At 41.9% G+C, this 20657-nt stretch overlaps 1 protein-coding gene across 1 annotated transcript in view; it reads left to right on the plus strand.

The window, feature by feature from the left end:
* PRSS23 (serine protease 23) overlaps nt 1-14232 on the plus strand; it is a 28250-nt gene extending 14018 nt beyond the window's left edge. The window contains exon 2 of the mRNA XM_026706920.2: nt 11676-14232. Within this exon, the coding sequence (XP_026562705.2) occupies nt 11689-12807 (1119 nt within the window). The 5' untranslated portion in view covers nt 11676-11688 and the 3' untranslated portion in view covers nt 12808-14232. The remainder of the gene's footprint in view (nt 1-11675) is intronic.
* The last annotated feature ends 6425 nt before the right edge of the window (nt 14233-20657 follow it).

The following is a 20657-nucleotide window of genomic DNA, read 5'->3' on the forward strand; positions in this document are numbered from 1 at the left end:
AAACATGATAGATAGATAGATAGATAGATAGATAGATAGATAGATAGATAGATAGATAGATAGATAGATAGATAGATAGATAGATAAATGTTTATCAGAGAGTAGATAGATAGATAGATGAATATCAGAGAGAGAGAGAGAGAGAGAGAGAGAGAGAGAGATAGATAGATAGATAGATAGATAGATAGATAGATAGATAGATAGATAGATAGATAGATAGATAGATAGATAGATAGATAGATAGATAGATAGATAAAGAGAGAGAGATGATAGATAGATAGATAAATAGAGATGACAGATAGATAGATCTAGATAGATAACCTTCTACAAAACTCAGTTCAGTTGTATCCCTCCATCTTTTGAATTCTTCCTTTGAGCCTTCACTGACTTGTAGCAAGGTCCTGCTTTTAGGATGTTCTAGGGTGTCAGGTTCTGAAAATCGAAAGAGATGTTGAAATGCTTCTAAGCAATTTCCGTTACTGTTCCTCACCTGTAGACAGAGATCTTGCCAAACTAAAGTAGACTTCCTGCACCATTTAACACATACTCTGGGAACTGTTAGGGAGGAAACATCTTCACTCTCTTTCTCCCACACCAAGAATCCAAGCGGCATTGTCTCTTGCTCGTCTGGGATGCACTCTCTCCCTCCCTCCCTCCTAGAAATCCAGACTACATTCCACCCCAGTGGGTTCTCAATGCTTGCTGGATCATAACCCCCAAATAACATCTTAATTAACATAGACGTTATTGATTGTATGACCTTTGCACTCTGGGTTGCTCCTGAGCCACATTTGAGAACTATTGCTTGGATGTGGTGGGTTCTGACAGATGCTAATAGATTCCTCCCTGGACTGCAGTTGTTCCTGTTTTCCTAAGCCTTGGTGCTCACAGCTTCAGAAATGATAATAATAAACTTCGGAAATGGTAATAATAAGCAATGATACAAAAAAGAAGCTAGAGAGTGCTAATTTTCTTCTGATCAGAATATGCACTCAATCCTCCATCCCTGCCTCAAAAAAAAGGGGAGATTTTAAAAAAAACCTCATGTTGTTTTTGGCACTTATCCAGCATTAGCTGGCTGAAAATAATGGTGCGTCTAAGAATGAAAAAGTACTTTTTTTTCCTGCTGAATTGGAAAACATCCATTTGATATTATTCATCCTGTAAATTGCATTCTCCATTAAGGCGAATAGATGCCTGCGGTAAGGCAGCAATAATCATAACAACTTTTATCATAACTTCGGGAAATATTGGAGCAAAACCACAGGTGGGGTCAAAGGGAGGCCAATGAATAATTGGCCTTTCTTATGCAAATTCCACTCTTTTGTACACAGGGCATGTCGTGCATATGGAAAGTGGGTGGAGCTTCCATCACAAAGGGAGGGTGCTGTCAGCATTTGGAACAACGCCGGCAATTCTGTACATTGTTCTGCAGCGAGCCACATATTTTAGAATAAAATAGAATAGAATTCTTTATGAGCCAAGTGTGATTGGACCCATAAGGAATTTGTCTAGGTGCAAAAGCTCTCAGCGTACATAACAGAAAAGAGACATTCGTCAAGAGTCAAGAAACATACGGTACAATACTTTATCATAGTCATAGGGTACAATAAGCAATCAAACCATACTAGGAAACAGTCAATACAGATCGTAAGGATACAAGCAACAACATTACAGTCACACAGTCAGAAGTGGGAGGAGATGGGTGAAAGGAAGGATAGGAAGGTTAACTTGATTAATCAACTTGCAAAAGCTCATTTAGTGACAGTTTGAAGTTATTAGCGGCTCTGAAAAAAGTTTATGACTGTTTGTCAGACTTACGGCCATTGCAGCATCCCCATGGACATGCGATCGAAATTCAGCTGCTTAGCAACTGACTCGTATTTACGACGATTGCAGTGTCCCGGGGTCATGGGATCCCCTTTTGCGACCTTCTGACAAGCAAAGTCAATGGGGAAATCCTGGTTCACTCAACAGCTGTGTTAGTAACTTAACTGCAGTGATTCACTTAATAACTGCGGTAAGAACGGTCGTAGAATGGGGCAGAATTCACTCAACAACAGTCTCACTTAGAAAGAACAGAAATGTTGGGCTTAATAACTTGGTCTTTTGCAGTCCTTTACCCAGCCTGTTTCCCAGGCCTTCCTTGCATCAAAAGATTTAGATGTTCCTAAAGCGGACCTCGACTCCCCTTCCCAACCTGAAGAAACCAGGTTTCATTTTGTTTAATGAGTACAGGGTTCAAGGCACTAAGATTAGCAAATGACCTTTGGTTGAGACTATCTTGCGGATTGATTCTGATTGACCATAGCTACTGGGAAAATGAACCAGGATAGAATTAGTTTCCAAATTTACGAGAGCCTTATAATCAGGGGTGGGATACAAATATTTTTACTACCGGTTCTGTGGGCGTGGCTAGGTGGGAGTGGCTAGGTGGGCATGGCCATGTGACTGGGTGGGCGTGACTTTTTTGCAGCACCCCGCCCCACGTGCTCTGTTTTTTTGGCCTCCTGGGCCTCAGGGTAGCCTCCTGGGGGGCATTTTTGCTCTCAGGAGGTTTCCCTGAGGTCCAGGAGGGGGAAAAAATGGAGTGTGGGGGAGGGGTGTAGCACTCACACACCCTGCGCACCCCTTTTTGCCTTTTGGGCCTCAGGGAAGCCTCCTGGGCGAAGGAGTAAGGCAGCAAGTGGGATCCTGGAACAGCTGATCATCGGAACAGCTGATCATCGGAACAGCTGGTTATCGGGAGCAAAAAAAGAAATACCTTAAGGAATGACTGGGCAGGGGAGAATGCAGTCAGCGATGTCGGGCATGCACGGGATGTCGGGCATGTGCAATAAGGACTGACTTAGCAGGGAGGGGAGGGGCAAGTGGAGAGGGGTGGGCCCAGCCAAGGGCATGATTTGCCGAACCGGTAGAATCCCACCCCTGCTGATAAGAGAGAATAACAGAGTTGGAAGGGACCTTGGAGGTCTTCTAGTCCAATCCACAGATTGTGCAGGAGACCCTATACCATTCCAGTCAAATGGTTGTCCAACCTCTTTTTAAAAAACCTCCCTTGTTGGAGCACTCAGAACTTCTGAAGACAAGTTTATCTTTAGTTCGATTTAATGTTCTCCCGCCCCCGATAGAAGAGCTCAGGGTTGATCTGTGAGGTTCTTGCTGCTCTCTGGTGCAGATGTGCCATTACCAAACAAGGTTACCTCATCACTGCTGCACAATGCACTGAAGAGGTTATCGAGTTTGGTAATCAAATGTCTGTAAGAAAACCCCCAAATCAGAGTGCACCAAGGACCCCACAGTTAATGTTCTCCCCACAGCTCTCCTGGAATGGAAATATAGGAAAACCCTATATGAAACCCAATATGAGTGATATGAGTACCATAGAAACCACAACTTATATTCTTTTCTATTGCCAGTGCTACAGGGACATTCGTCACCAGTTAATTACTCCTCTCTTGTTTCAATTCTGGGGCACTCGGTTAGCTTTTATTTATTTATCAGTTCAACAATCAAGATAAATTTTATCCACTAAAAGCAGCAACATTTTGCTCCATTGTGTGTGTAAGCTTTACCCACCAACGTTTGCTAATAGTTTTTGTTTTTCATTTTATCGATTGTACTTTTATTGGTTCGTGACCAAGGTAAATTTTCTGTCTATCTGTTAAGCAGTCATGTTTGTTTCAAAATAAAGTGAGATGACCAGGATGGAGTAAAAAGCACGCAAAGAGCATTCATTCTTGGTGCAGAGGCAAACATTTGACATGCATTCGCTCTGCAGTGGTCTCTCCAAACTCTGGTTTCCTCAAATAAGCTGGGTACGTGGGTTCCATCTTTTCTGGTGACATCTGCCAAGCCTCCAGAGATAAATGTTTTTCTAAATGGGCCAACGGGGGTGCCAGATGTTTGCCCATCTCTCGTCCAGGCATTTCCAAGAGGCTACATCCAACAAACAAGAATAACCTGTGATAGAAACTGGGATAAGGCAGAACGGAGAGGAAAACAGTCACCATACTGTATAAGAACAATTGTAGGATTGTGTAGGTAGGCCTGGACCAGGGGTGTGAAACAGGATTTCTTCGAGGGCCGGATCAACATTGTAGTTTTCCTCCACAGGCCAGTGGGGAGGGGGCAGGGGGTGGAGGGTGGGAGATAGGACATATGCCTCCTGCAGCACCCTGCTGGCCAAAATGGGGTACGGGAGTCTCGGGAGGCCTCCTCTACTCCGTTTTCGGCCTGAGCAGCCTCCTGCAACACTGTGCTGGCTGAAAACAGGCCACGCGGAGAATGCCCGGGGCCTCTGCGAGGTGAGTTTTTGGCCAGCAGGGTGCTGCTGGAGGCTGGGGAGGCCAAAAATGAGCTGCATGGCAGCCTCGCGAGGCCTCCGTGAGGCCCGTTATTGGCCAGCAGAAGCACTGCAGGCCGGTGCTTTGATATTTCCAGGCCAGTCCCACAGGCCAAATTTAAGCACCCCATGGGCCTTGAGTTTCATAGCCCTATTCTAGACTAACTAAGAGAAGGACTAAAGAAGGGGTCTTCAAACTTGACAGCTTTAAGACTGGTGGACTTCAACTCCCAGAATTCCTCCTCCTCCAGTCATGTTAGCTCAGGAATTCTGGGAGTTGAAGTCCACAAGCCTTAAACTTGCCAAGTTGGAAGACCCCTTGGACTAAAGGGTGATATGATAGCCATCTTCCAGTATTTGTGGGGCTGTCACAGACAAAGAGGAGGTCAACTTATTCTCCAAAGCACCTGAAGGTAGGACAAGATGTACAGGTAGTCCTCAACATATGGCCACAAATTGAGCCCCAAATTTCCATTGCTAAGTGAGACAGACATTAACCAAGTTTTGCCCCATTTTACAATCTTTCTTGCCACACCGCTGTTCAGGGAATCCGCTCAGTTGCAAAGTTAGTTACACGATGGTTAAGTGAATCTGGCTTCCCCGTTGACTTTGCTTGCCAAAAGGTCGCCCAAGGGGACCACGTGACCCCAAGACGCCGCGACCGCCATACATAGGAGCCGGATGCCGAGCGTCCACATTTTGATCACATGACCGTGAGGATGGGGCAACGGTCACAAGTATGAAAAATGGTCATAAGTCTTTTTTCCCCAGAGCCGTTGTAACTTTGGTCACGAAATGAACAGTTGTAAGTCGAGATCATTAAACAGAAATCCAACCTAGAACTAAGGAGAAATTTCCTGACAGTGAGGATAATTAATCTGGAATGTCTCGCCTCCCGAAGTTGTGGGCGCTCCATCAATGGAGGTTTAGGCTCTCCTGCTCAAGCAGGGGGTTGGACTAGATAGGAGACCTCCAAGATGCCTTCCAACCCTATTATTCTATGTTCCGTGATGCATTATACATACACCTTACCACCAGGGGTGGGCTTCAAAAATGTTCAAGAAATAACATTCAAGAAATAAATATTGAAACAAGTACTTGGGCAGATCACAAGCCAATGACAATTAAATGGAAAGCACAAAAAAGAAGATCTAGATGGACATTAAATAATACTATTTTAAAGGAAAAAGACTTCACACAGTGGATGGAGAAAGAATTGGCTTTTTTCTTTAGGGAAAACAAAACAGAAGATATATCAATTCAGAATGTATGGGGTACAGTGAAGGCATATGTTAGAGGCTTGATAATAGACTATACAAGGAAAAGGAATACTATGAAAAGGCTAGCCTCTAAGGCCCTAGGGGATGAGCATAAAAGACTTGAAAAAGAGCTACAGAAAATGCCACAGAAAAAGGACATCAAGCTAAAAATGGATATAATTAAACACAAAATGGGTCAAATAGAAAAAGAAGAATTAGCACAGAAAATTAGAGGTGCTAAACAGAACTACTTTGAAGATGCAAACAAACCAGGTAGATGGTTAGCACACAAACTGAGAAAGGAGAAAGAATCAAGGAAAATATTGCAATTAATAGATGACCAAGGCCAAATTTGCCATGGTAGCAAAGAGAAGAAAGAAATCATTCGAGACTTCTATGGGGAATTATATATGCAAGAGAATATTGATGAGGAAAGAGTTAAGCAGTACTTACAGAATGCTAATTTACCTCAGATACCTAAAGAGACTGAAAAAACGTTAGAAAGCAATATAATGATGATGGAGTTAAGCACTCAAGAAGCAAAATAATGGAAAGGCACCAGGTCCAGATGGACTTCCAGCAGAATTTTATAAAACATTACAAGAATCATTGAATCTTCCATTGCTAGAAGTTATGAATGAAGTTATGTTAAAGAAGAAGATACCTAAATCATGGTCAGAAGCCTATATTACACTTATTCCAAAAGAGGAGGCCGACCCATTACAAATTAAGAACTATAGACCCATTTCTCTACTAAATGTAGATTATAAAATCTTTGCTTCAATATTGGCAGAAAGACTTAAAAATATTTAAATAATTTTATCCATCCTGATCAAAATGGATTTCTGCCAAAGAGACAAATTAAAGACAATATGAGAGCAATCTTGGATACTTTGGAATACTACCAGGCACATCCTGAAAAACAAATGGCTCTGATATTTTTAGATGCACAGAAGGCATTTGATAATATGAATTGGCGATTGGGTTTTGTTAGAAAATTTATTCAAGCAATAGAAGCTATATACTATAAGCAAACGACAAAGATAATGATAGAGGGAGAACTGACAGACTCTATTAATATAAGAAAAGGAACAAGACAAGGGTGCCCACTATTACCTTTGTTGTTTGTGTTAACTTTGGAAGTGTTAAACAGAAATATTAGAGATGAAAAGAATATAAAAGGAATGAAAATCAAAAAGGAAGAATTTAAGCTGCAAGCATTTGCGGATGATCTGGTTTTCATCTTAGAAGACCCTTTAGAAACAGCATCAAAATTGATAGAAAAGATAGAGACATATGGAAAGGTGGCTGGTTTGAAAATAAATAAAGATAAGACAAAGATTTTGACAAAGAATATGCTATTAAGACAAAAGGAAGAACTGGCAGATCTATTGAAAATTCAGGTCACAAATAAGATCAAGTACTTGGGGATATATTTGACAGCAAGATGTAGTACATTAAAAGAGAATAATTATATTAAACTTAAACAGCAGATAGCGCTAGATTTGGCGAAATGGGAAAACTTACAACTGTCACTAATAGGGAGAATTTCAACAGTCAAGATGAATATATTACCCAGAATTTTATATTTGTTTCAAACAATTCCAATTAGGCTTGGAAAAGACTACTTTGAAGATTTAAATAAAATTGTGTTGAAATATATATGGCAAGGTAAGAAAACGAGAATAAAGTTAAAACTTTTTCAAGATGCTAGAATTAGAGGAGGATTTGGTTTGCCTAATTGTGAGTTGTACTACCAAGCTACAAATTTGATGTGGGTTAAGGAATGGATAACATTAAGAAATACTAGATTGTTGACATTAGAAGGACATGATTTGTTGTTGGGGTGGCATGCTTTTTTATGGTACAAAGGAACACGGGTATTTTAGAAGACATTATATACGGGAGTCTCTGTGGTTAAACTGGGAGAAGATTAAAAGACAATGTTATTTGAAAATTCCAGTCTGGTTATCGACTATTGAAGCATTTTCTTATCCTATAATATACAAAAAGGAACAAACAGATATGGTGAAATATTGAATGAAAAGGGTGAACTTAAATCTATGCAAAAACTAGAGGAACAAGGTATAAAGATGAATTGGTTTTCATATGTGCAAATACATTCAAGGTTTGATAAAGATTCTAAAACAGAAGGTTTCTATGATAAACTGACTGACTTAGATAAGATTTTGACAGGTACTGATGAAAAAGTGATTAAAAAATTGTATGGATATTTATTAAAAATTAAACTAGAAGAAGAACAAGTTAAAGAAACTATGATTGCTTGGGGGAAGAATTTTGGATGTGGGATTGATTTAGAGAAATGGCAAAAACTGTGGTCTCAAAATTATAAAATGACAATGTCAACAGCATATAAAGAAAATTTGTATAAGATGTTTTACAGGTGGCATTTCCCCCCGACAAGAATAGCAAGAATGTTCAAGAATAAATCCAAAAACTGTTGGAAATGTCATCAGATACCTGGCTCATATTACCATATGTGGTGGACTTGTGCGGATGCTAAAAAATACTGGACTAAAATTCACATGTGGTTGGAAAAAATGACAAAAAAACATATAGACTTGAAACCAGAGATATTTTTGGGGGGAATTTTACCTGAAATATATAGTAAAGACTTGAAATACCTGATTGTAAATGTATTAACAGCGGCTAGGATTGTATTTGCTAAAAACTGGAAAAATGAGAAAATAACATCACAGGAGGAAATCATTAAGAAAATATTGGAATGTGCTGAAATGAGTAGATTGACATTTGAAATTAGAGAACAAGAGGATAAACAATTTTATAAAATTTGGGATCTTTTCTATCAATGGTTAGACAATAAAGTACAGTAATGAAATACGTAGACTTTTAGAAAATAATAAATGTATAAAGATGTTCTTCTTTCTTATTATATCTACAAAATGATTTTAGGATAGATTTGGGATGATAATATGAACTGTTATAAAATAAACTAAGTAAATTATGGTTACCTTGTAAAACATGAATGAATAAAAGTATAGTCAAATGATTGATTAATAATGATACTAAGGTATTTAATTTTTGATTGACAATATGAGATTATACGTAATGTAATTGTAATTGAAGACTACGAAATGGAAGCACAAAACAATTTGTAAACCAACCGGCACACTGTATGTACACCTATGGAAGATAGCTTGATGTTTTTATGTTTTGTTTGTTTAGGTTTGTTTTTAAAAACCAATAAAAAAATTTTTTTTTAAATGTGAGCAAAGGGTCCTCTGCCTGGTTGCTGGCTGGGCGTGGCCATGGTGGGTATGGCCTAGTCAGCCTCCTGCACCACGATGAGGGGGGGGCGTTTTTGCCCTCCCTGGACTCCGGAGGCTTTCCCTGAGCTTCTGGGAGGGCGCAAACAGCCTCCCTGAGCTCCGGAGAGTCTCTGGAAGCCGGAAACAGGCCAATTTCCGGCCTTCCTGAACTTCCGGGTGGCCCGTTTTTTCACCTTCCCCGAGCCTCCATGAGGGCCGTGCACTTACCTGCATCCAAACGGGCCGTGTGGGGACTCCTGGGAGGGGAAAGGAGAGATGGGCAGGGCCAGTCAGGGGTGGGATTTGGGGGTTCTCCAAACTGCACAGAATCTTAGCTAGGGGCTCTCCCTACGAATCCCTAGCACCCCACACCTGCTTATCACGCTCCAAGGAGTACACTGAATTTTTTCCTTCTTCACCCAGTGCCAGGGACCCTTTCTTAAATCTGGCAGTTATATTCCATTCATTTGCGGCATTTCAAGAATGAAGCTAACCCACTCTAACTTTCATTGATTTAACCCCAGCTGGGTTTAAATACGCATAAGATGCATCTAATACGTGACGATAAAGAAAACTAAACTATTAGCTATGGTTTGCTTGAATAAGGCTGACCAAGGAGCGGGCGAGATTTCCTCCCACTTTGCAGTGGGAATTTAGATGCCTGCGGTGCTTTAGCTGCCTGACTAATTTTCAAATTAATTTTTCATTTCTCCCCTCCCCCACCTCTCAATCCTGTTGTTTTCATGCTTTTTCTTTTCTTTTTTCTTTTTTGTTCCTCGCTACTGGGCGGTTTTCTTTCCTCTTGGGTATTCACAAGGCTTTGGATAATGTGGCATTGATTTTTTTTTTTCCCCATGATGAGTAGAAATGTGGGTAGCGGGTTTGAGTTTCACAATGTTTTTGCAGCCTGTTGGAAACCAGCAAGACAATCGTGTGGAGGTTCTCAAATTGACGTCTCAAGGGGGTTGTGGGCAATTTAAAAGGGAGAGGGTGGGTTGTAAAAAATGTTAAACATTGCCTTAAGCATCGTAAGGCATTTCAGACTTCTGAATATTAATAATTTACTGCTCTGTTTTCTTAAGAATGGAATGGAATGGAATGGAATGGAATAGTATAGTATAGTATAGTAATAGTATAGTATAGTATAGTATAGCATAGCATAGCATAGCATAGCATAGCATAGCATAGCATAGCATAGCATAGCCCAGAACAGAACAGAACAGAATAGAATTCTTTATTGGCCAAGTGTGATTAGACGTGCAAGGAATTTGTCTCTGGTGCAAAAGCTCTCAGTGTACATGGAAAACAACAAGGTAACAATAATCATAATATCAAAGTAATAACAATAATAAAAATGATACCAATAGAGAAGATAGTGGAACAAGAGGAACATGAATTCTGTGAAAAACAATCCACAGCTATATTCTCAGATTATTATGCTACAGAGGGTTACTTTCAGATGAAGTCCTATCTATGAATTTTATGAAACATTTACATTTACCTGCTGGAATACCCTGCTGTGTCCAAAATGTTCACAGTTTTGAATTTTGCTTTGATTAAAGTATATTTTGCAGCTGGGGTGGTGTGTAAGGGTGGTGTTTGTGTGGCTATGCCCTGATCCACTGAAGCAGAGTGTAAAGCTACACACACATTTGCAGAGGATGATTTTCGAATGGTTTCCAATTCTTTTAGTAGTAGCTGACGTAGGAGACATCTATACTTCTGAAAGGCAGGAACAAGTTACAGGTAGCCTCGACTTACCAGTATAATTGAGTTCTCAATTTCAGTTGTAAGTTGTGAGGATTGTTAAGCAGGTCTTCCCATGCCTGATTTTAGGATCTTTTTGTGCAGCAGTTGTTAAGTGAATACTCTGGTCATAAAGGAAATACCATGGTTGTTAAGCAGACAGTATAATCATTAAGCAAATCCCTTGTTCGCTATCCCTCTATTGATGCAGCCTGAGACTCCATTGGCTTCAGTGGTGGGATTCAATTTTTTTTTTTACTACTGGTTCTGTGGGTATGGCTTGTTGGGCATGGCATGGCTTGTTGGGCGTGGCTTGTTGGGCGTGGCAGGGGAAGGATACTGCAAAATCCTCATTCCCTCCCCACTCCTGGGGGAAGGATACTGCAAAAGCTCCACTAACCTGCTTTCCAGCTCTGTTCTCCTGTGTAGGGCAACCAAAGACTGATAAATTGACTCATATTTATGACGGTTGCAGTGTCCTGGGGTCATGTGATCCCCATTTGCGACCTTCTGACAAGCAAATTCAATGGGGGAAGGACAGATTCACTTAACAAACATGTTGTTAACATAGCCGCTGCAAAGATTCACTTAATCAAACAAGTTTTGTTTATACATAATGCTCTTCGAGAAGATGGAGAAGCTATGGAGTACATAACCAAGCTTGGTGATACAGGTAGCCCTTGACTTACGACAGTCCATTTAGTGACCACTCAATGTTACAAAGAAGGGACTTATGACTGTTTTTACAACCTCTGCAGCAAAGTCAATGGGGAAACCAGATTAACAACCACTGCAATGATTTACTTAACAACTGTGGCAAGAACGGTCATAAATGGGGCAAAGCTCAGTTAACTCACTTAGCAACAGAAATAGGCTCAGTTGTGTTCGTAAGTTGAGGACTACCTGTAACTGAAAAGGTGGAAAGTTAGTGCAGATTTATTCTGTTGCGAATCCCTTTTATTCTGTTTCTTCAGGATCGAAGTAGAATAGCTGGTTAATACTTTACTCATTAAGACTTTCCTTCTTTTTCTCCAGATCCTTGCTCACCATGGTGGCACTGCCAGGCTTTCTCCTGCTCCTATGGATTGTAAAAGGAGTTGTGCCCTCACATCCTCATGGGAAGCCAACTTGGCCAACCTACAAGGTGCCCGTCGTTCTACCCCAGTTAACCATCCCTTTGGACAAACCCAACTTTGACTCAGAAGCCCAGCTGGAAGTGGTCTCCCCGTGTGGCCCATCTTGCCACAAACGTTTCCCGCCCCCCACGTACGAAGAAGTGAAAGATTATTTGTCCTACGAGACGTTGTACTCCAATGGATCCCGCACCGAGACTGAGGTGGGCATCTACATTGTTAGCAGAACCAACACAGGGGGACAGAGCCGATCGCGGACAAAGAGACAAATCTATGGCTACGACACCAGGTTTAGTATTTTGGGCAAGGACTTCTTGCTGAACTACCCGTTTTCTACTTCCGTCAAGTTGTCCACGGGATGCACCGGAACGTTAGTGGCTGAAAAACACGTCTTGACGGCTGCTCATTGCATCCATGATGGGAAGAGTTACGTCAAGGGAGCCAAGAAGCTACGGGTTGGGTTCCTGAGACCCAAGCCGAAAGATGGCGTCAAAAGGACCAATCACAGTAGCGCCCTTGAGCCCGAGAAAATGAAGTTCCAGTGGATTCGGGTGAAACGGACACACGTTCCTAAAGGATGGATCAAAGGGAATGCCAACGACATTGGCATGGATTATGACTATGCCCTGCTGGAGCTGAAGAAACCCCATAAGCGAAAGTTCATGAAGATTGGAGTGAGCCCAACAGCACGTCAGCTGCCCAAAGGAAGGATTCATTTCTCGGGCTATGACAATGATCGGCCTGGAAACTTGGTTTACCGCTTCTGTGATGTCAAAGATGAAACGTACGATCTCTTGTATCAGCAGTGCGACGCCCAGCCAGGGGCCAGCGGTTCCGGAGTCTACGTGAGGATGTGGAAGAGACAGAATCACAAATGGGAGCGTAAAATTATAGGGATATTCTCAGGGCACCAGTGGGTGGACACCAATGGATCCTCCCAGGAGTACAACGTGGCCGTTCGCATCACTCCCCTCAAATACGCACAGATTTGTTTCTGGATCACGGGGAACTACCAACAGTGTAGAGATGGATAGAACCAATTGAGGTCCTAGAGCGGCTTGCTGGGGAGGGGTAGGGAAAGGGAGAGGCATGGTGGAAAGCATACGCCTAACAGCTCTGTGGGCACAGTTCCGTTTTTAGAAATGCCAGGGTGCAAGGAGTTGACCGGGAGTGTAACCAGATTAGTGTTTGGCAATAAGGCACAGTCTCTGCGCCATGACACAGATCCTGGACTTTTCCTCAGTTTTCGCCTTAGGATAAGCAATAGCGGAGGTAAAGGGGACGGGGCTGAAGCAAAGTATCTGCATCCCCCCTTTTTGCACCCTCTTTTAGGATGGGCCATTGTTCACCAACGGGGATATTGATTGGCTGACTCTTCCACCATTCTGTAGTGCAGGATTGGCTAGCTCTGATAGGAAGGCAACTAGAGAGAGACACGGGCATCCGTTTTTAAATCCAGTGGTGCCAAAATAGCAAATAGAGGATTGTGACATCACAAGGCAAGCTCTGCACTTCTGGATGTGTGTTGTATCATCAGTTAGTATATAAGGAGACTATTAATTTACTTTGGGATGTCGTGATACACTTTTCACCATTTCCTTTTCCTATATGGTTAGAGATTTTCCACGGTGGCGCTTCTCCTTCTCCTCCTCTTCTCACCATTCTCTTCCTCCTCTTCCTCTTCCTCCTCCTCTTCTCACCATTTCTCCTTCCTCTCTGGTTGGTGATTTCCCACAGTCCTCCTCTCCCTCCCCTCCCTCTCCTCCTCCTCCATTCTTCAATTCCCAATAAGAACCAACAGGACATAGAAATGGGATGCCAAAAGTACTTGAAAAGCAAAAGACAAGAGGAACTTAAGCTGATATTCTTCTAAAAGAAGTGGCCAACAAAATGCGAATCTTTGTCCAAATTGAGTGAACCCCGAACACATATTTTAAGGTAGAATGCCATTACTTTCTCTGCTTTCTTTTTTAAAGGCCTATCAAAATTTGAGATCTGGATGTGCAGTAGCTTTCTCCAAGGGTCATGCTAGCCATAAGTCTGGTATGGTATTGAAACACATATTTGATTACGTGACCATGGGAATGCTGCAACGGTTGTAAGCGTAAAAAATGGTCATAAGTCACTTTTTTCAGTGCCATTGTAACTTCAACCAGTCACTGAATGAACTGTTGTAAGTCAAGGACTCCCTGTACTGCATTAGAATGGAACAGTTTAATACCCACAGTACTCCTCTCTGTATTTCATGAAATCTTTTTCCTTTATTTCTAAGCATTTAGAAATGTATTGAGCTGTTCCCTGAAGTCCTCCTGCTTTGAAAGGTGTCATGGAAGGTCGAAGACCACTTGGCCAACACAGGAGCTTGTAAATATTTATAAACCTTGGCTAGAAATGGAAACATGCATTGTAATTCTACTTATTTTGTAAGGATGTTCAAATACAGCATGTGTTTAACACCTCCTCTGTTTCTTGTTGTGTTTCTTGGTTTACTTCCTCGTTTTCTTCTTGTGAGAAAAGTGCAGGCTGTTAAGAAGATAAGAATAACCCGGCTAGATCAAAGCAAGGCCAACCTAGAGGTGACATGGAGTCTTCAAGATACAGTAGCAATAAGCACTTAGACTTATATACCGCTTTACAGTGCTTTACAGCCCTCTCTAAGCGGTTCACAGAGTCAGCAGATTGCTCCCAACAATCTGGGTCTTCATTTTACCCACCTCGGAAAGATGAGGCTCTAGAAAAAGTGCAGAGAAGAGCAAGAAGATTAGGGAACTGGAGACTAAAATATATGAAGAACGGTTGCAGGAACTGAGCATGGCTAGTCTATTGTAGAGAATTCCAATATTTGAGGAGCTGCCACAGAAGGGTAGGGGGGCTGTCAAGCTATTTTCCAAAGCACCCGAAGGCCAGACAAGGAATAATGGATGGAAACTGAACAAGGAAAGATTCAACCTGGAAATAAGGAGAAATTTTCTGACAGTGAGATCAATCAACCAATGGAACAGAAGTTGCCTTCAGAAGTTGTGGGAGTTTCATCACTTGAGACTTTGAAGAAGAGATTGGACTGCCATGTGTCAGAAATGGTGGAGGGTCTCCCACTTGGGTGGGGGGTTGGACTAGATGACCTACAAGGTCCCTTCCAACTTTGGTTATCTTTAAATGGAAGGCTGAGTCGACCTTGAGCCTGGTGAGATTTATAAAAGCCCACTATAAACAGCGATCCCTAACTTTTCTGGCTCTATAGACCTGCACTGACGGCAGCTATGGGCAGAAGTGTGGGGAGGAGGGGATGGTTTTGCACACACAACCCAATCTCACACAAGCACAACTAAAGCTTTGCATGCTCATCTGCCACTTGCATAGCCTGGTTGGTTCCCAGTGAGCCACAGACCAGTGCTGATCTGTGGACCAGGGTTTGGGGGTCCCTGTTCTATTACTTTGTCTTCCTTTGTTCAATACCCTTTCAAAGACATCCAAATTAGTGGCCATCACCAGATCTTGTGGGAAGGCATGACACAGTTTAGCGATGCGTGTGTGAAGGAATGCCTCATCTATATGCTACCAAATCCTTTTGTGTTCTTTAACTGGGAGAAATGGGACACCAAAGGGCAATAATTTCTGAACCTAGATACCTCAAGTGGTCTAGCTTATAGGATGTGTACAAAATCGGAGGCCCTTGACTCTGGAAGTAATGAAATTTGGGGAATTGTGGCTGCTTCAGTGATGACTGTGGCTGCTCATGGTCTCCATTTTCAATGTTCTGTGACAGTTTCCCAGCCAATCTCACAATCCCTTGATCCTTCCCCACCCAGCAGCAGCCACTTGCGAAGGGAATGGAATGGAAGGAGAGGGCAGGGGAGGAAAAAAGGGAGGGAAGAAAGAAAGGAAGTTTCTTGATGCTGTCTACTAGATTCTCACAAGAAAATTCAGTGGGGAAGCCAGCAGGAAATCGGACATTGCTTCTAATCCTGCTGTTTTTTTGGTCATGCTGCTTCTCTGTCTAGGTAAGGAAATACTTGTGAAATGATGATCTGATGGGGCACAGGTTGTCTAATCTTCCCAACATTAATATTTAGTCAGTTTCACTGGTTTTAGAGCTTGGGGAGTAGATGAAAATTCTTCTTTTCCACTTTTTCCAGGCTATGTCTAATTTCATACGGCACCATTCGTTTCCTCACAATTCACTGTTTTTCCCTAAAAGGAACCTAAGTGTTCTAATTTTTTTTCTTAATTGCATCTTTCCATGAACTTTTCACCTCTATTTGTTGGGTTTTGAGCGTGCAAAGTAGGTTGTCCTTTTTTGCCAAAAGAAGGACAGACCATCGGTTGTAGAATCAAAAAATTCACCACCTCCAATCCTTTTATTATTATAACATAAATTCATAATGCCTCTATTTATTGTTCCAGGGGTGCTTGGAAATTGTCCAGCTTGAATTTTTCTGGCCGGCAAACACGACATACTCGAAATTCTTCCCCGTCATTGCCTTTTGTATGGTTGTTCCTTGATGGAGAGCCCTGTTTATGCATAAAAACACTCAGGCTGTGTCCTTGAGAAGGGAAGCATTTGTGGAAGGAAGATTGACAGCAAAACAATCAGCGCAAGGATAATGTTCACATTTCCGTAGAGACCTAAGAAAAATCTCAGGTTTTGTGCCACAATGAAGGAGAATTGCTAGGAACTACATATTCATATAGCTCAGCGGTGGGCAACTACGGCAACTTGATGGCTGTGGGCTTCAACTCCCAGAATTCCTGGCTTCCTGAACATGGCTGGCTCAGGGATTCTGGGAGTTGAAATCCACAGGTCATAACGTTGCTATAGTTCCCATCCTGATCTAACTGGGGGTCAAATCATGGTGTGTGTGCGTGCGTGCGTGTGCGTGTGTGTGTCTGAATGTGGTCTGGCAGCTTCACATATGGTCATTTGGGCCCTTTGTTGGTGGAGATGGTGAGGAACATCATTTGGGATTTGCTATTTCTCACTTTTGTCAAACTTGCTTGTTGAGCTGGAAAGTTATGCTATGTGTTTTGGGTTGTATTTCCCAAACATGCACATTTTTATTGTGCAATCTTATTTACAATTTATGTACCAGTTTTGGTTTCACCCCCTTTTTTATGGCTGGGATCCTGTCAATTTCATTTCTTTATTTCCTCAATAATTTGTCAAATCTGGAATGTCAAGCTTGAATTTTCTAATTATATGCATTTGGGTGTACATTTCCCCAAATATATGCCAATGTGTTTATAACTTTTCCAACACTTTCCTTGCATACAATGCATAATCTTCAATAATATGTCTTTTTACATAAATAGGACTATCATCAAAGGGCAAGCTGCACTAGAATAAATGAACATTTCAAACGAGAGCTACATTTTCATTGCTTGAACATTTCACACTAATTAAGTTTGCATTCAGTGCAAACAACCCATATTTTTGTTCCTTATCGCTTGTTCTGTCCTCACTGCACTAGTTTATTTATTTATTTTTGTCACTTGCTTACAAGATAATAGGTATAAGTAAAAACGTAGTTATGTATACATGGATACATATAAGAAAAATAAATATAAAATATGAAAGAAACAATAGGACAGGGACGGTAGTTATGTTTATGCGCTTATGCACGCCCCCTACAGATCTCTTAGGAAAGGGGTGAGATTAATAGTAGACAGTCTAAGGTTAAAGTTTTTGGGGTTTGGGGGGAAAAAACCCACAGTCAGGTAGAGTATTCCAGACAATGACCACTCTGTTGCTGAAATTGTATTTCCTGCAATCAAGTCTGATGCGATTAATCTTGAGTTTGTATCTATTGTTTGCCCTTGTGTTATGGTTGAAGCTGAAGTATTCATTGACAGGTAGGACATTGCAATGTATGATTTTATATACTATACTTAGATCTGACCGAAGGCGGCGTAGTTCTAGGTTTTCTAGGTCTAGAATTTTGAGTTTGGTGGCATAAGGTATTCTGCAATGAGTAGAGGAGTGGAGAACTCTTCTTGTAAAATATTTCTGGACTTTCTCAACTATGCTAATATCAACTATGTAATGTGGGTTCCAGACTGATGAGCTGTGCTCGAGTATTGGTCTAGCAAATGTTTTGTATGCTCTAGTTATTAGTGTAATATTACCAGAGAAAAAGCTACGTAAGTCTGTGTGCAGCTCAACATGCAGCTAAACTCACCTAGCCTCCAATAAAACAAACCGTGTGCATAGATCTGAACGTTTTATTGAAAGAACAGGATATGGTGAAACTGGGGAAAATAGGGATATATACAATGAGAATCAAATACAAGATAGGCAGTACAGAGTTACTGCTGAACATAACAATTAATAAATACAAGCAATTCAAATCTCACCAGCAATGCTCTGTGTGAGGGATGTGGGTTTGTCCTTGGATGACCATGTGCCACAAATTAAGATGGATTCTTCTCTGTGCTTCTGCCTTCTCCAAATGCTAAAGGAAATGGAATCCGGCTTCCCAGCCTGCACTTGGTTTGAGAGTACAAGCTGATGGGTATGTGGGTTGGGGCAGCTTCAAACAATATACTTGGCCTTTGTCCCTTTGGCCACTAGATGGGACTAGAGAGCAACAATATATAAAAATGATATGCTGGCGCATCACATCGCTAAGCATTAGCAGCAAGTGATTCCAGATATGGATGGCTTCTTTGGAAAGCCATTGTCAGGGTTCCGGCTGTTACTCCAATTAAATAATGCACCTTGAGCCACACTCCCAAAACTTCAAAGGGTTTATTTGAAGCTACCATTTTACATCTGGCACTAACTTGAGCATAGACAACTCTGAGATACGTAATTCACTGTCACCCTTGACCCTGCTTTTCCACCCACCCTTCTGGGTATATCATCCAACGAAACACATCCTTAGCCAAGAGTCATCAATCATTCTCTCCAATTAGATATTTGTGCGGCAGAAGCTTCAGTCATCTAATCAGTCTTTGAAGAAAATATGAATGGAATGTACTTTCGATTCCACACTGCTGCCTCTTCTTTGAAACTCATATCCCCTTCTTCCTATAAAATGCGTATACAAAATGTTTTATGAGTTGACAACCACCTTTAATCAATCAAGGTTTTTTGCATTTACATTCTTTTTCACAATGGTGTTACTGAGTTAAGAACCTCAGTGATTCACTTAATAACTGTCGCAAGAAAGGGGAGCAAGAAAGATTGGGGTCAAACTCACTTAATAGCTATCTTGCTTAGCAATGGAAATTTTGGGCTCGGTTATAGTGGTAGGTTGAAGACTACCAGAGCCTTCAGGGTGATTTCAAGGTGAACGAAACCCTCCAACTGTTTCTCCTTTTAACAAACAGATTGAGAGATCAAATCCACAAATCTGTTATCCGACATAAGGGAACCCATAAGAAAGAGTAGGCAAAACAGCCACTGCCCTTCTCATCTCCTGCCTTAAGTAGTATTTTAATAACAAGGAGTACCAGGACCTCCTGGTACCAGGAGTGGGATTCGACTGGTTTGGGTGAACCAGATGTTAAATTTGCATCTGGTTCACTGAACCGGTAGGTGAACCGACCTGCTGGCCCTGCCCACTCCTCCCCTCCAGGAGTTTCCACGTGGCCCATTTTCAATGCAGGTAAGTTCAGGGTCCGCATGGAGGCTCTGGGAGGGGGAAAAACAGGCCTCCAGGAAGTCCAGAAATGGGCCTGTTTCCGGCTTCTGGAGGTCTTCCAGAGCCCGGAGGAGGCTGTTTTTGCCCTCCCAGAGGCCCGAGGGAAGCCTCTGGAGCAGTGGTGGTATTCAAATTTTTTTACTACCAGTTCTGTGGGCGTGGCTTGGTGGGCGTGGCAGGGGAAGATTACTGCAAAATCTCCATTCCCTCCTCACCCCCACTAACCTGCTTTCCAGCTCCGTTCTCCTGTGCAGGGCAACCCAAGAAGACCCAGCCAATCAGCTTGGACTCGGGAGGTGGAGAATAGATGGGGACGGGGCCAGTCAGAGGTGGGATTTGCCGGTTCTCCGAACTACTCAAAATTTCCGCTAGCGGTTCTCCAGAACCAATCAGAACCTGCTGAATACCCCCTCTGCTCTGGACCCTTGGGAAGGCAAAAAACGGCCCTCTCGGAAGTTCCGGTAGGCCACGACCACCATGGCCACACCCACCCGGCAACTGGGCAGCGAACCGGTTGCTGGGATTTTTGAATTCGAACCCTGGCTGGTACTAGTACCCTAACCCAATAAAAGTACAAATAAAGGCGAATATTTGTAGCTCAGGGTTGACATGAAGGGTCCTTGGTGCTCTCTGAGCTTGGTTGTTTTCTTGCGGGCGTTTCATTACCCAACTAGGTAATGTCATCAGATAGAACTGGCCCTGCTGCCAAACATCATCCATCTTTTTTTTTTCTTTAAATAATATTATTCTAATTTGAACTATACATGTATTCATCTCTTTTATTTTCTAGTTCTGATATATTTCCCATCTGGCCCCAAGGCTTCTTAGCAAAGCTCTTCCATTGGCTAGATAAAAGGATTAGGATTTTTTTTTTTTAAAGGCAGTGTGGAAAAAAAACACTTGACCTCTGAAATGTTTCGTTATCCGTCTTATCTTAAGCTTCTCTAGCCCAGCTTTTTAAACTCTTCTATTCTTGGGGCACTTCAGCATTTATCAGCTCCTGATAAAGATGCCTAGGAATGTGCTTTATTGTATTTATATACAATTACTTTTAATGGTCATTAGGTTGCTCTCCTTCACTTTTCTTTGATGATTAGGGTCATTCTTTTTTTTATGGTTTTCTTCCTTCCCTTTTCCTTCCTTCCTTCCTTCCTTCCTTCCTTCCTTCCTTCCTTCCTTCCTTCCTTCCTTCTTTGCTTCTTCCTCTTTTCTCACTTTCTCTCTTCCTCTTTTCCTCCTTC

The sequence above is a fragment of the Pseudonaja textilis genome, chromosome 7, assembly GCF_049901715.1.
Source record: "Pseudonaja textilis isolate UNSWEBS1 chromosome 7, rPseTex1.2, whole genome shotgun sequence".
In the NCBI taxonomy this organism is placed as follows: domain Eukaryota; kingdom Metazoa; phylum Chordata; class Lepidosauria; order Squamata; family Elapidae; genus Pseudonaja; species Pseudonaja textilis.